This window comes from Ischnura elegans, chromosome 3 (genome assembly GCF_921293095.1).
Source record: "Ischnura elegans chromosome 3, ioIscEleg1.1, whole genome shotgun sequence".
Taxonomy (NCBI): Eukaryota; Metazoa; Arthropoda; class Insecta; order Odonata; family Coenagrionidae; genus Ischnura; species Ischnura elegans.
In genome coordinates this window covers 130,154,380-130,169,222 of record NC_060248.1, presented here as the reverse complement: position 1 = coordinate 130,169,222, position 14,843 = coordinate 130,154,380, and the positions used below count along the sequence as shown (strand labels likewise).

The window sequence follows — 14,843 nt, the reverse complement described above, 5'->3', positions numbered from 1 at the left end:
ATGAATGCGGAAAAACGATCAATGCTTTATTTCTTTGCTAGGTTGCCTATGTCCCAGGAATCGCAGGATTTTGGCGAGTAATTAAGATATTCATTAAAGGTTTCAAACAATATTTTACATAATAACAGGAATAGTAGTACTTTATCAAGACACATAGGTCATATTGTTGATTCGACCCATCTCTCTTTCAAAATTCTGAAGGAAAACGCCACCTCACTAAAAAAATGTTTGCTCTCCACACGGCATTTACACTGCTATTATGGATTTCAGTCTGATGTAAAAATTCTTATCCATCAAACACCATTTCCAGTACACGTATTCACGAGAGCAATGTGCATGTTGTGCCTAAAACAACCGCATTCGCCGGCAAAGTGACTGGTTGTGAGATGGATGACGAACGCCAAAAATAGTCTATTACTTGAATTGTTCCTGTCTAATGAATATATTTTTAATATAATTGAGGTAGTGTGTTAAGCGTGAACAATGTTGCGTTCATCGTCAGTGGCACGCTCATCTGGATCTTCGCCTTCATATCTCTACTTGTTTTCTCCAGGTAGCTCACTCTACCCCCACCCCTACCGTCATGTGCTAGCGGACAACCCAAGGCGCTCCGCAATATTCACGCGCATCTAGCCTGGATTCTTTTCTTCGTGTTCAATTATTTTCAGTCCATCTCTTAAAGTTCTCAATAGTTTCTTCGGAGGGGCCAAGGTCCGAAGACGAATAAAATTAAACTAGTGAAAATGAAACCTGACTTTATTAAACCCACATGGAAAACACTCGGTGGTTCGAAGTCCAGCCACCCTGGAAAGTAGGGAACCACTCGTACGAGGTGAAGTTCGGAATTGATGCTATCGCGTACGGGGGTACGCAGAGCATACTGCAGAGGGCGAAGCGTGACCATATGACTGCGCCATGAAATGTTTTACCCTAAAGATACCCATTCTTTTCTAACTATCGTAGCGCCAGATGAGCAGATGAATTCGGATTAGCCCTTCGTCAGTAACTCTGACAAGTGAGACTTATAGTATAGCTCGTAAATTGATAACTGATAACAACCTGATATCATGTTTCCGGGACAAAATGCCGAATTAACTGCCGAGAAGCTCAGCTACACGAGGATATCGCGTTTCGCCAAAAATCACCATCGTATTTTTCCATCTATTTCCTTGCTTAAAATACGTCGCGTTTGGTCTCGTTTTTTATAATTACGTGCAAATTACTAACATTTCAATCTAATAAAAGCAAAATATCAATTGCTGAATATCATTGTTGGATACCTTTTGGGCTAATAGGTGACTCATGCAGCAGTTGACCTCCAGGAACTGGGAACTTTGAAGGAGTTAGGCTGAAAAAGGTCAGTGGGTGAGAAGAGGGGGGGGGGGCGCGAAACACGTTTCTATTGTTCTCGTGTAACTCGATATTTTTTTCGAATCTAAGGTCTTCGTAATACGATCCCTGCGCGAGCTGGGACCTTTTTTTTATTTTGAAGAAGAGGAAAGCGTCAGAAGGGGGGAGGCGAATGCTGAATGGAGGGGGATAACGGATCTTGGGAAATGCGCTAATGTTACTTTCCCACGGCGCTGAGCTTCTCCCAATGGTAGTTCCATCTCTTGGGAAAGATTCCAACTATGTGCTTGTCGTCATTAGCCATAAATGACACATTGTATTTATTTCGTCTCATTTTCGTCAAACGATGGATGCGGAAAAATTATGCGTCGGAACCGCGATCTTCAAACGATCAATGCGAGAAACGATACTTCGGGGAACGATACATGCGGGAAAAAATTATATTGTCTATAAGGACCTTTATTTGGGACCAGAAACGGCGAACGATCAATGCGGGAACGATAGATCGACGTTCCACCGTAAAACTTTTCTTTTGAAAGCGGAAGTGTAATGACTTCTTTTCTCTGCTATCGTAATACTCTGAAGCCAAAACTGAATCGATCTCTCTAATGAGAGGCATATCATGTTCCCTTCATACCGTTGCTCTGGGAAAAATGGAACGACTTTGTAGCTGTTTATATCGCGACGGCATTGAGGCTTTAACGTAACAATCATAAGCGGATCTAGGGAGGGGCACGGGGGCACATACCCCCCAGACACTTAAAATATATGCAAGATTTTGAATACGGTCACATTATCATTGCGCTCGTTTTGTATCATGAGGTATCCTTGTGCCCCCCCCCCCCCAGAACAAAATCCTGGATACGGCTTTGATTGTGCTCCCCCACTCCCCAGAAAGAAATCCCGGATCCGCCTCTGGTTAACATTTAGGTAAATTGTAATCAATCACACGAAAATTTTGTAAGTTAATCAAGCTCTAACTTGAATGGAGCCGAACCCACGGTAAAGCAGGCGATCTCGCGGGCACGGCAGAAGTGCACCCGGCGATTGATTGGCACGCACGCTTTACCTGCTGCCTAAAATGGCAATAGTTTTTCACTTAAACACAAAATTAAATAAGCTAAATTACTGTTTAGGTATTTTTGACGTTGATTTTTCGTTGTATAGCTATATATATTAGGTGGCAACCTCAGGTATCCATAAGTTTTTCCGACGAAAATTATGCAACCCGATTGACGTCGAGAATTTTGCATTCGATTGTAAGACGGTTTCTGCTTTTCTGCAGGAGTAAGGAGGAAAAAAACCTTGTCTTAGATAGGTGCAAATAGGTACATTATAATTCACTTGGTTTGAAATATATAAAGACGTAATAAATACCTGCTGAAACATGTTATTTTCACCTTCACTTTACTTTATCACTCGTCAAATATTTCCACACAAACTTTCCGGTTGCAACGTAAAACTGGCAAGTCCCAGGTTGACGCATGCGAAAATCGTGTAATGCCGTGTTGCCATAAGCGGAAATCTTATCTCGTTTTCAGGCCGCAACGCGCGAGAATTAGTAACGTCGAGCCGAAAGCTCGCTGTCGCTCGGTTCAAACGCAAGGAGCGTAGTGTCCACCAGTGGTGTCCACAGGTCCACAGGGCATAGCAGGTTGTCCAGGTTAGCGGTCTTCCAATCACAGGTTTGAGGGTGTTGAATAAACGTTCAAATTTTTCGACACAAAGGCCATCTAGATTTAGTTTCGAAAGTGGTCGCTGCAGCCTGTGGGAAGCCTAATAGGGTAGTTTCCTTCATCAAAGAAAACGAAAGGCATTGATTGCGATTCGTTACCCACCATTAGCGTATTCATAATACACAAATTATTTGGTTTTTGAAATACCGGTTTAGACGAATGGCAAGGGTCAAATTTTATCCTCATTTGAAAAAGGCCAGATTGGCGCCCATGCGATTCCACTCCACGTGACGTCACAGGGACCTAGTTTCTACACGAGAGGATAGGAGTTATACATCGTCTGAGGTTACCAATGCATGCATGAGGCACAGAGCTCAGGGAAACATGTCTTAATAATCACCTATTAAAACTGGCTAAGGTCGGAAAGTTTTCTTCGTTTGATAAGGTATTAATGAACCTTTTTTAAGCCAAGCGCTACCAGCCAGCAAGGTACTCAGCTACCCGCTAGCATCCTGCGTCCTATCAGCGCTCAGAGCCTCGATCAAGGTCACCTCACAAGGCGGGAGGGGGAACCAGAAATGCGTCGAACGGACTTTTTCCCATCATTCCTACTTACGCGTCGCGTTTTCGCGCGCTTGAAATTTTTCACTTTTCATTTAATCGCGAAAAATAGGTATCGTCATTTAAAAATCTAAAAGCGTGAAATACGTACTCCAGGAGTAATAATCTTTCGATTTAGGCAATAAACAAATAATAGAAAACCACCCTATTGGGTGGAAGGGGGGCTAAGGAGTGACCGAGGGAGGGGAAACCAAGCCAGTCGAGGAAAGTAAACAAGCTGATGAGAAGTGGTGTCATATTTCAGGAGGGGGGAGAGAAAAGGCCTGCGCTGGGAAAAGATGTCTTTTTTGTTCACGCAACATTCGTTCCCACGCTTTTCTGACCCATGCGACGATGCTCGCCACCGTGAATAGAAGTGCGCCCGCTACGAAAGAAGTTGAAAATTTCTGGGAAGGTATTATTATCAAGATTGAGAGATTTTTAAGGTTTTAGGACGAAATTCACGGCTTTTTCCAGGTTTTTTCACGGTAGACGAAATTCACGGCTAATTCACGGTTTTAAGGTTTTCACGGTTGAGTGGGAACCCTGTTGATTCTAAACTAGGCGATTTATTTGGGAGAGAGACTGCCTGCTATACTGCCTCCTTCATCAAGAGAAGAAGAAAGCCTTCATTGAAGAGATTTTTCAAAAAAGTTGACTAGACATCATCAAATAGCTTTCAATAAAACTAGTAAGATCTTTCTAATTGTGTTTTTTCGTTTGGGTACTGTTTAATTCATGTACACCTTCAGTAACGATATTGCACAAAATATCCCCCGAATTCCGTTTGTCTTTTGTCTTTTTTGAATAACATGCGAAAGATACGCGATCACGAATGTCACTTGCCGAATGCCAATTTTGGTGTAAAAATTATAAGTATCCAAAGTGCGGACTCAACAGTTAAATTTTGTTAAGCTTCTTGATATGCCTTTTTATTTATAGTGGACGTAATAAGTGTGACTAGAATGTCAACTTAAATGCCAGGAGGAAGTTTCACTCGATAGCCAACGGAGTTCTTGTTTTCCAAACTTTTATTTACATTTTCTGCGTATTTTCGAAAGAAATTATAGATGATTTGAGGAATTTTATTAACATATTGTTAAAACTTAGTGAATTGAAATAAAATCCGTGAAAAAAGGTTTTAGTACTTATATTTCGCTCTTTTGGAACGTAACCCCTAATTAGTATGGAAGCCAATGGTTCGACTTTCGTACATTCGAATTTCGTACAAGTTTTCGGGAATGCATTGTGTGCGAAAGTCTGGGACCGCCTGCAGTTGGCATAAAGATATTAAAATCAAAAACTGAACAGTTCATTGACACAAAATGAAGAGGTATAAAATTTCTCCTAACTGATGAAATCAAGAGGTATCCAATTTTCAACATACATAACCCTAACTCTTCTGATAAATTCTGGAAACGGAGGAAAACTCATGATGAGCACTAAATAGATAAATGGCCAAGCAAAACCGTAAGTTCTAACACCAAATCAACTTACATGTCTTACAACCATTGGGTAACTTGAGAATGAGAACAAAGAAGAATTCCCACAGAAGAGTGTTTTCTAATTTAACTGATGCTTCAGTCATCACACCATTTTCTGATGACAATGGTTCAATATTTGGCATTAAGATATTAAAATCAAAAACTGAACAGTGCATTGACACAAATTTACATAAAGCAGAATTATAATTATTCAAATTATATATAGAGCAATGGCAGTATCAAATAACATAACAAATAATGGCAACACTAGCTGGTCAGTAGGAGAAAAACCTATTCAAGAAATGGATCGAACACTTACATGATCCAATGAAGGAGACAATCTTCTCATAGTTAAACTTCTTGGTATCCACGTCTCCAGGACTGCGGAACACTGGCATCAACTCCTTCCCTGACGGAGCACATGGTGCAACAGGTGAAATCACAGGCCTAGCTGGGAGTGACTTAGATTCCTCTTCAGATGGAAGAGATGGGCTACCATTTGGTTCCTTGTCTCCACCCTCAGGTCTACTGGCAGGAGGAGGATTGCAAGAAACAGTGGAGTCCACATTACTTAAGGCTAGAAGCTCTTCGTTCACCTCAAAGCCAAAAGTGAATCCTCCAATGTCGGATGAGGTACAATTCCTGCCACTAGAGCTTCCCACATCACTGCTGGCGCCTGCAGCTGAGCCCTCTTTTGAAGGACCATCCTGCCTGTAGTGATGGTCCATAATCACAACAGGAGGAAGAGATCGGAAGCCAGGCTTTCTACCACTTCCCTTGATTCGAGTTACAGAAATAGCATTCTCTTTGGTTCTCATCGCCACTGGTATAGGAGGTGGTTTTTCAGTTACAGGTAAAACTGCAGCAGCCTTCTCGCTAACTGGTCCAACACTTGCACTGGGTATTTCTGCTTCAACTACCTTACTCTCACAATTAGAAGGGACTGGGGGAGGAACTGGAGCTGGTTTGGAACTTCGCTTTTCTTCTGTAGGATTTACCTTACCCACAGCAGCAGGCTGCTGACCTGCTTTGCCATTCCGCCTCTCTGTTTTCTCATGTATACTCTCCTGGAGGGATGGGTAATAATCCTCAAGGATGTTAGGAGTATTAGTATTGACACTATGAGCTGCCGTTTCAGAGATTTCCACCTTAGGTTGAGAGGAGCAAACAGTAGGAGCAGGGAGGCTACTGGAAACAGTTTTCCCGTCAAGAGCAGTGCAAGTCATTGCATCTTTCTTTTGGGGCTCAGTTACAACTAATGCTGGGGCACTGTTCTGGATGGAAACTTCCCCCTCAGGCATGCTTTCATGTTCTTCCGAGGGTGAGGCTACTGGCACTGGCTTCGGGTTAGTTGATGAACTTGAAACAGTAGGTGGTGTATCTACAGAAGACGCAGGTGGGGAAACAACGGGTACAGATTTGTAACCACTCACAGGTGGTGTACCTATCTTGGCACTGGCAAAATGTGGCACCGGAGGCGTACTTAAAGGGTTTGAAGTAGTCATTGGGGGGAAATTGCAGGCCTGCCCTGAGGGAGGGACTGCAACAGGGGTTTTTGCCTTCTGAGACAGAGCAGGAGCAGGAGGAGTAGGGTTACCAGATGGTGGATTCCCTGGATTACCACCTATCACAGGCATAGTGCTGAACGGCATTCGAGCAATATCTGCATAAGATGCCTGAGGAGTGGAACCACTGGAGGTGGAACAAGGGTCGGCTGGAGGACGTGGCACTGAAGATGACACTGGTAAAGAATGAACACTGTCAGAGTCATCACTGCTTTCACCTGAATGCTCCGATGGAGGCACACTGGATGTTGACTTTAAACAGTCGCCAGAACGCTGGCCACGGTGCCGGCGGTGATGGCGTCTGTAGCTACAAAACCTACCATCACTACCAGTCCCACCTGAGCCCCACATAACAGCCCCCTCTTCATCCTCTTCGGTGCGGTCGTAGCCTCGACTAAATTCATCAGCACGGTCACCATTGCCGCTACCAGACCCTCCACAAGAGTAACTACCCTGAGTGACCTGAGTTCCCCCTCGACCCTCCATCACACCACAACCTCCATCGCCTGTCCCACCCCTACGCTTCTTCCTACGCTGTTTCTTCGTCACAACGTGGAACTCTGTTTCTTCCAGCACCTGAGGACTTGCATCAGTGACTGCGTAAAAGTCTTCCTTAAAGGACGTGGCAACCATGGGAACTTTTTGCGGGGCAACATGAACTGTTCGATTAGTACATGTCTCCACATTACCATTGTCATCGTCTTGAACTTTCTCATTGTGATTACATAAGTCCTCGTTCTTAGCACTTATTTCACTACTAACTTCCTTCCCATCGTCTCCCATTGCACACTTCTGCACTTTCACTTCTTTGGATGGCATACTATAGGATGCAGTTATTGTAAGGTCCTCACTTTTCGTTCGAGAAATCTCCTCCAAGCTATTAGATTTTTTCATCATGCTTCCACGCTGCATTTGATTATGTCTACTACTGCCAGCCGATCGGGGCCCCACCTTAGATGCTGAAGTCTGTTTATCTGCGGACGAGGCAGAGATATCCTCCTCCATATAATTCCTGTCCCTAGGGGTTTTTACTCTCGTGAAATCTGATGCAACACTTCTATCACTCTCACGACGAATGTTATTCCGTCGCACACGCTCGACTGGACCACTGTAAGAATTCTTAGACTTCTTATCCTCATCCATTCCGATGAACTTAAGGACGCGATCTAGATCTTGGTCACCACAGTATCCTTCCACACTTTCAGACATGTACCCCTCATCCTGAAACTGGAATTGAAAGAAATTGATTAAGTCACATTTACTTAAAAATGCTTAGAATTACCAAGACAATAAAAAGTTTTTTTTTAACTTTTCTTACATCATGAACCTTTCCCATAATACCAGTAGTGGATGCAGAAAAAACTCAAGGAGGGACACAAAAGGTATCTTGAACTACATTTATTTCTGTTGTAATGGCAAAACATTAAGTCACATGAAAAGTTTAAGAAAGTTATATTTAAACTGATAATGCGCATGAACAAGATAATGCCATCTTATGATATAAAAAAAGTTATAATTGTGGTTCAGCAATGTTAGGCAATGCAGACATGCGCCCCCATGTGTTTCCGCCACTGCATAATACAGAAACAAAACTTTTCTGCTAAGTTTTCACAATAACATTGGGCACTGATTCATGATGGCTTCATTTATAAAGCGTTCATATCATATGTCCAGAGAAATGAAGTCACTAGTATGACTTCTCCAGTGAGGTCTAGATGCACAGTGAAGACAGTTTTGAATAGTATGCAATTCAATACAGATGGAAGTTTCAAAAGAAGGGAATCCACCATCAATCCCGAATCGAGTCACCAAAAGCACAGATTCTTACAGCCGGAGCAGACCTCCAATTAAACTTGAAACATTCCTTGTCAGTAATTAAAAAAAAATTCTGCTTTACAAAGAGAAATACTAATAAGCCTAGAGTAACCTTGAATCAAAATGAAATAATTGTAGAGCTTTTCCGTCTGATACTAATTTTTAGAATAAAGATCATGGAAAACATTGAAGGAGTGTCCAACAGTGTGTGAAATTCACGCACTGATAAATATGGCTGTGCATCATCCACAAAATGGATGATGCACAGCCATATATGTAATCAGGAGTCTGCAGCAATCCAACATTAATCAGAGCAAAGATCCATCACTCACCACCATAGAGAATGAAATACACAATATCAACAAATAGGTTTTAAAAAATCTTGAAAGGGTATCTGATAATGAAATTTTATTAATACCATAATTGAATATTTTAGTAATGAAAATAAAATTGGTAAATGCAATCAATTATTGTGACTGATGTATACTTATACGATCATATATACATATATTTTTTTATTTGCATTTGAAACAATTCATATTTTCATAACTGCCAAATCCTAAACCTACGTGACACGATTTGGAATAAATTCTTATTCAATAAATCACAAATCAAAACTACTAGGACTAGGCTTTGCAAGAATTAGAACTCACCTTAGGCCTTCTAGGCTTTCCTTTCCCCTTTTCATGCGCATCTCTGTTCAATCCCTGTGGCACAGTGACAGCATTTCCATTTTCATCCAGGGACTTACTCTATACCATAAAGACAGCAAAGGTAATTGTTAATAGAGCATATTCATAACCTCAATCGTCGAGATTATTTATAGTTTACCACATAAAATCCAAACTGAGCAAGTAAGTTTCCTTTGTGGACAACTACTTATTAATTAATATCCATTTATTTGCTTTCTGTAGACGTATGAGGAAGTAGATAATCTGCGAGCAAGTGCCCCAAGCACCCATTACCTCAATCAGAATTGTGTTGATAAGCTTACTTTGTTTCTGAACAGATTATCCCTGATCTAGAACATTTAAATCTGATTACTGTCATTTTCAAATTGCTCCATTGGAAATTCGAACATCCAATTTGCCCATAAAAAATAAAGAATGCGTTATACCAGGCAGTATGACAATGAACACAGTACAGCCTGGCATGAAGTTAGAAGTCTTGCATTGTCTTGTGGTAGGACAATTTGACTATAATGCACGTCACGATTCTAGTTTCTGTTTAATACCGGTTGAAGGCTTTTTTTATCTTTCTAACTACATTTTTTGATAAAAAAAAAAAAGAGCTTACAATTGTGGAATCCAGCATCAGACATTTCTTGACCCATCATCGCACTATCTATCATGCAAGTTTGAGTGGGCAGTGGTGATAGTGTAATGAGTTACGCTGTGTTACAAGTTACAGCAACTATGCTTTTCTGCCTCCGTTTGTGTGTAATACGTGTGAAAGTTTTTTTTTTACTTTGAACTAGTACAGTAAACTCACCTTATTACAAAGTTTATAAGGACCGAAAAACCGGATGTTTATAAGAGCGTTTCTTGTAGGAATCATCGCATAAAACATACCTTGCCAAAATTCCTTCTCATAATTCTCCCATACTTACAGTCGCACTGCAGAATAGCTTCAGAGGCAAGTGTACGGTATACGTGATTGAGTGGTGAAAAAACACAGTACAAGCATTCCTTGGGGTCTTTGGGCTAATTGAATTTGCACTATTTGAGACTACTTTAACATTGGGAAGATAGGGATGCGTTTCCATCAGCATAGGTGTTGAGAATCGAATTTCCTGAAAACCTTATTTATATAAACATTTATAGTTTAAAATATCTTTAAATACAGTAGGCATGAATCCAAAGACATTTTATCAGGTTAAAAAAAATTCGTATGCACTTTTGAAGTTCCCTCCTCTCGTGCGGGTAGGCTAACATACAGGAAAAATGCATGCTATTTCATGAGTTCGCAATGCGTTGCCAGCAGTTGATAAATTTTTTAACCAGTCTAAAAACAATTGTTTTGTCACCTAGGCCCTTTTGTTGCTCATCCAAATGACAGACAAATGCTACTGAAAATACCATTCCTTTGCCAGCATAGTTAGTGAATGAAAAATCATAACGGCCATTAATTTGATGTCCTCCAATGCAATAACACCAACCAGCAAAGTTAAACGGTCTTTTAATGCCTTAAATCCTGACCGAGGTGTTTCTTTCTTGAAAATGAATGAACAAGATTACATTCTCAACCAAAACAATCCCATCTCGTCAACACTTGAGAGGGAAAGGAGCCACTCTCAATCACAGCTTGGAGTTCATCAGAAAATGTTGCAGACTATGCTATCAGCACTCACAGATTCACGAGATATTGCAGCACTAGAACACCTGCTTGCCATTTAAAATTCTGGAACCAACCGCAGCTCCTACTAAATGTGTAAGACAATTGCCACCCTCATCTTCTTTGATGGATTCAAATCAAGAAGAACATCACTTGAATGTTTATTATAAATCCAGGTAATTTGAAGTCCTTCCATTTTCTTCCTGCGATGAACTTTGCGTACGTGTTCACAGCTTGGCTGAATTTGGTGTAGCTGATGTCACTGATGTTTTAACCCTTTCGCACCGAATGCCGCGCCTGTGCTGTAGGATTTTCTTCCCTGAACAATGAATGCCACATTTGTGCGGCATTAATTTTCGTACCCTAAACAAAGAATCTGCCTGTGCGGCACAGGTCAAAAAAAGGGACCGTGGAGGGCACAATAGACCCATGGACGCGATCACCCCTCGTGATCCGCTTTAGCGCTAGCCCAGTCCCTTCTTCGGCCGCTCAGGTCGACCCTTTCCTATCCTCTCCAGGCGGTCAATTACTGTTATTTGCAGTGTGTTTTCCAAAAAATATTTGTTGCTTACTTTCGAAATCCAATGCTAGAAATGAATTAATCTTTTTTTGCTGACCACATGGAAATTTCAAATGGATTTCTAATGTTAATATCAATGGAGTTATAGAACAACAAGTAAATATATTAAATATGTCTACATCAACGTTAGAACTTCGTTTAAAATTTCTGCACGCTCAAAAAAAAAAACACACGGTTCATTTTGAATGCGAAGAAATTTATGCGAACAACAAATATTTGCATATATTTAACATTAATATTTCAGCCAGTTGACCGCGGACTCACGCTAGGAAGGGGCTTTTAATTAGTGATGGGTCGATTCCAAAATTTTATCGATTCCGATCCCGATTCCGATTCTGACATTTCGATTCCGATTCTACCGATACCGATTCCATCGATTCTGATGCCATAGGCTCCAAGAAAAATATCACTTATTTCCAGGCAACAAGAAAACTACTTTTTAAAATATTACTCTGTGAAAGAGTCAGTTGACAAAAGAATCTTTCATATCATTACTATGTAATTAAAATATAATATCTAAATTTCAAAGCAGAACATACCTGAAAAGTGGTGTTACATGATAGGTATTACTTTAGAATATTGGCACTCATAATATGTCGACAAAATATATATATATCCAAACTACAAGGGAGAGCCCTGAGTACAGGAATTTTCATAGCTGTGATAAAGATTACATGCTACATATATGAATCATGTAATATTTGGCCCTTTCAAATTCTCAAGCAGAAAATCCAATTATTCTACATGCTCAGCCAGCAGGTTTTGACATCTCCATGTTACAGTATTACTGCCTGCAGAAAATTGCCTTTTGCTACACATGTGTGTTATTGGGTAAGTACTTTCCCACCAAAATTGCAAGATTTCGGAGACTTTGGAATTTTTATTAAAAATTATATCAACGATTTGTTGGATCTTAAATCTTCATGGAATTCAAGTGGACGAAGCGAACAACTATAGAACTAAACTTTAGTTTTGTAGAGCCAAAAAATATGCTATACTTCTCACGTCATTCAATCAACCTTAATATCTCTTGCTTTTTTAAGTTCAAGAAAGAAACTAAACGCTACAAATGAATATTACATCGGACGGACGCAGTAATAAAAAAGGCTAAAAGAGCCTTGTGGTGTGAAAACTCCCCCTACCGCGCGACTCTCCTCGGCGAGGGTGGAAAGGGAAAAAGGGTATCGCTTGCTGCCTTTCACGGAAACAGTTCATTTTTCTCTCTCCTAAGCATGCTGACTTAATCTCTTCACTTTACTTCAATACCCGAGGCATATTTCTTACGCGCGGGATGGTTCCGAAAAATATCCAATCCTTAGTATTTTCACTCGAGTAATGCGCTAAATGGTCTAGTCGATCTATACATAATCCTTTTTAACATCCTCAGTTTAGGGTTTTAAGTCAATGAAGACGATTAGCCATGCTTTAAATGACGATTTTCAGGACTAATGTTTTAAAAAACTTGAAAAATCGGCCTCATTTACCGAGCCTCAGAGGTCCGCGGCGTGTAGGTCAGCCTTGACGCGCGATTGAAAAATCGCTCTTATTTCCTTCGTCGCAAACTTTTTTTTCAAGATTTCTACTTAGTATTCTTTAGAAATCTCTACTTTACATTGTGGTTCAAATTTTCCGAGTTATATTTTTCGTAAACGAAAGATAATGTCTACTTAATGTCAAATTTCACGTGAAAAACGGGTCGGCCATTTTGCGCTGTAAAACCAGACAGATGAGAGCCAAAATCTCCGAAGTCATTGAAAGTATAGGCAAAGCACCAGATCAAATGAATATTGCGTTTTTTATTCCACAAAACTCATACCAACGCAAAACCACTAGGATAAATTCAGAGATTTTTTGAGGAAAAGCGATATCTCGTGTGGCATTGAAAAATTGGTCATGTTTGGGCCTCTGTATCTCACTAAAGGTTCGCAATTATGTAAAATGGCATATAAATCAATATTTGGTAATGATTTATGAGTATTTACGCTGAGTTTCCAGTCTCTATCCCCAAAAAGGTCATTTTGGACTTTATTCCAGCTTTTTCCGATTTCGGACCAGTTTGCGCGGGGTAGGAAGACGATCGGCCGCCGCGGCTGGCGTAAAGGTATTCGGCGCCCACGTCGACAACAACAATAGTGAATTCGGCAGGCTGAAACTACCAGGCCAAGGCATTAGAATGACTTATCGGCTTTAAAAACTGCATTATTACATGAGTTTCATGATAGCGCTTCCTGTCGGCAGATTGCTGGACCTACTAGCCTCGAAAGCTCTGTAACCTTAACTACTCGACTCGACATCCCTAATGCTACTCGAAACGCTCGAGTCGAGTACCAACTACTCGATCAACTTGAATTTTCGAGTACTCGCACATCCCAAGAAGATATGTGTTTTGTTATTACGATTACGTGGCGCGAAAATTCAAATGACTATTGGAAATGCGGTCGTATATTTTGTTGTTTGAAGTACTGCTGGAATCGGAATCGATTTTTCGTCTTGGCAAGTACTCGTTTTCGATTCCGGTTCTTGGCCGAGAATCGAGGAATCGAAGAATCGAACCGACCCATCACTACTTTTAATCCTTCGAGGGTCTGGGACAGAGGCCGAGGAAAGGGATCGGCGCCCCGCTGAGTTGGGTCTAGAAATGGTTAGGGAGGGAACCACTGCCTACTGTCGATGCGAAAAAGCTTCGTACAGGGGAGTAAAGAAAATTTTCAAGAGACTCCTAATGAGGAAGAATTTCCCTCAACGAAGGTCCGGCGCGAAAGGGTTAGCCTCGTCTTTATTGAGAATAACAGTGCAGACTGTCGACGTCATGAACTTAAACTTACGCACAATATCACTTTGACACACTCCACTTTAAAAGCAATAACTTGATAGCTTCATTATTCTCTTATCAGTATTCCAATTTTTTTGCCATTGTTCACTTGGTTTTTACTCTGTATGGCTCTATCAAAATCACCTTCAACTGTAGAACAACTGCCGCACTGTATTCCTGAGAGGCAGAGGGCCTACGACTGCTGGGAAGGAACGAAGCCATTGTGCTACAAATTCTATCTCGGACCCTTTTACGTGTTGATTCTATTCAAACGCAACTCAGCCCCCACTCCACTGTGGTCACCGATGACCTTGAAGGCCTTAGAGTGGACCCTATATGCGGAAGTTAATTAATATAACAAAAAATGACATCAAAACCACTGGTTTCAACAAGCGCATTTCCACTTGCTCCACACTCAATTAATGATTTAAATTAACTAATATCATTCAGTTAAGAAGACGAGATGAATTACTTCATAAGGTCCGGCTGCATGACGAGTTATGTCTTCAGCCATTAGACCGCAATGGATTTCAACGAATATATAAACAAAGAATAAGACTTGAGGCAAGCAATACTATTAATATGTGTAAAATGAAAGTAATTTTGTGTGTAGTTAGCCCAAGTTCA

The 14,843-nt window shown here is 40.8% G+C and overlaps 1 protein-coding gene across 3 annotated transcripts in view; it reads right to left on the bottom strand.

Annotated features, from left to right (window-relative positions):
* Positions 1 to 14,843, bottom strand: part of LOC124156575 — a 216,457-nt gene that overhangs the window by 8,197 nt on the left and 193,417 nt on the right. For all 3 annotated transcript variants that reach the window (XM_046531201.1, XM_046531203.1, XM_046531202.1), the window contains exons 7-8: positions 9,144 to 9,242; positions 5,430 to 7,902 (exon numbers count right to left, since the gene is read on the bottom strand). In XM_046531201.1, the coding sequence (XP_046387157.1) occupies positions 5,430 to 7,902; positions 9,144 to 9,242 (2,572 nt within the window). The remainder of the gene's footprint in view (positions 1 to 5,429; positions 7,903 to 9,143; positions 9,243 to 14,843) is intronic.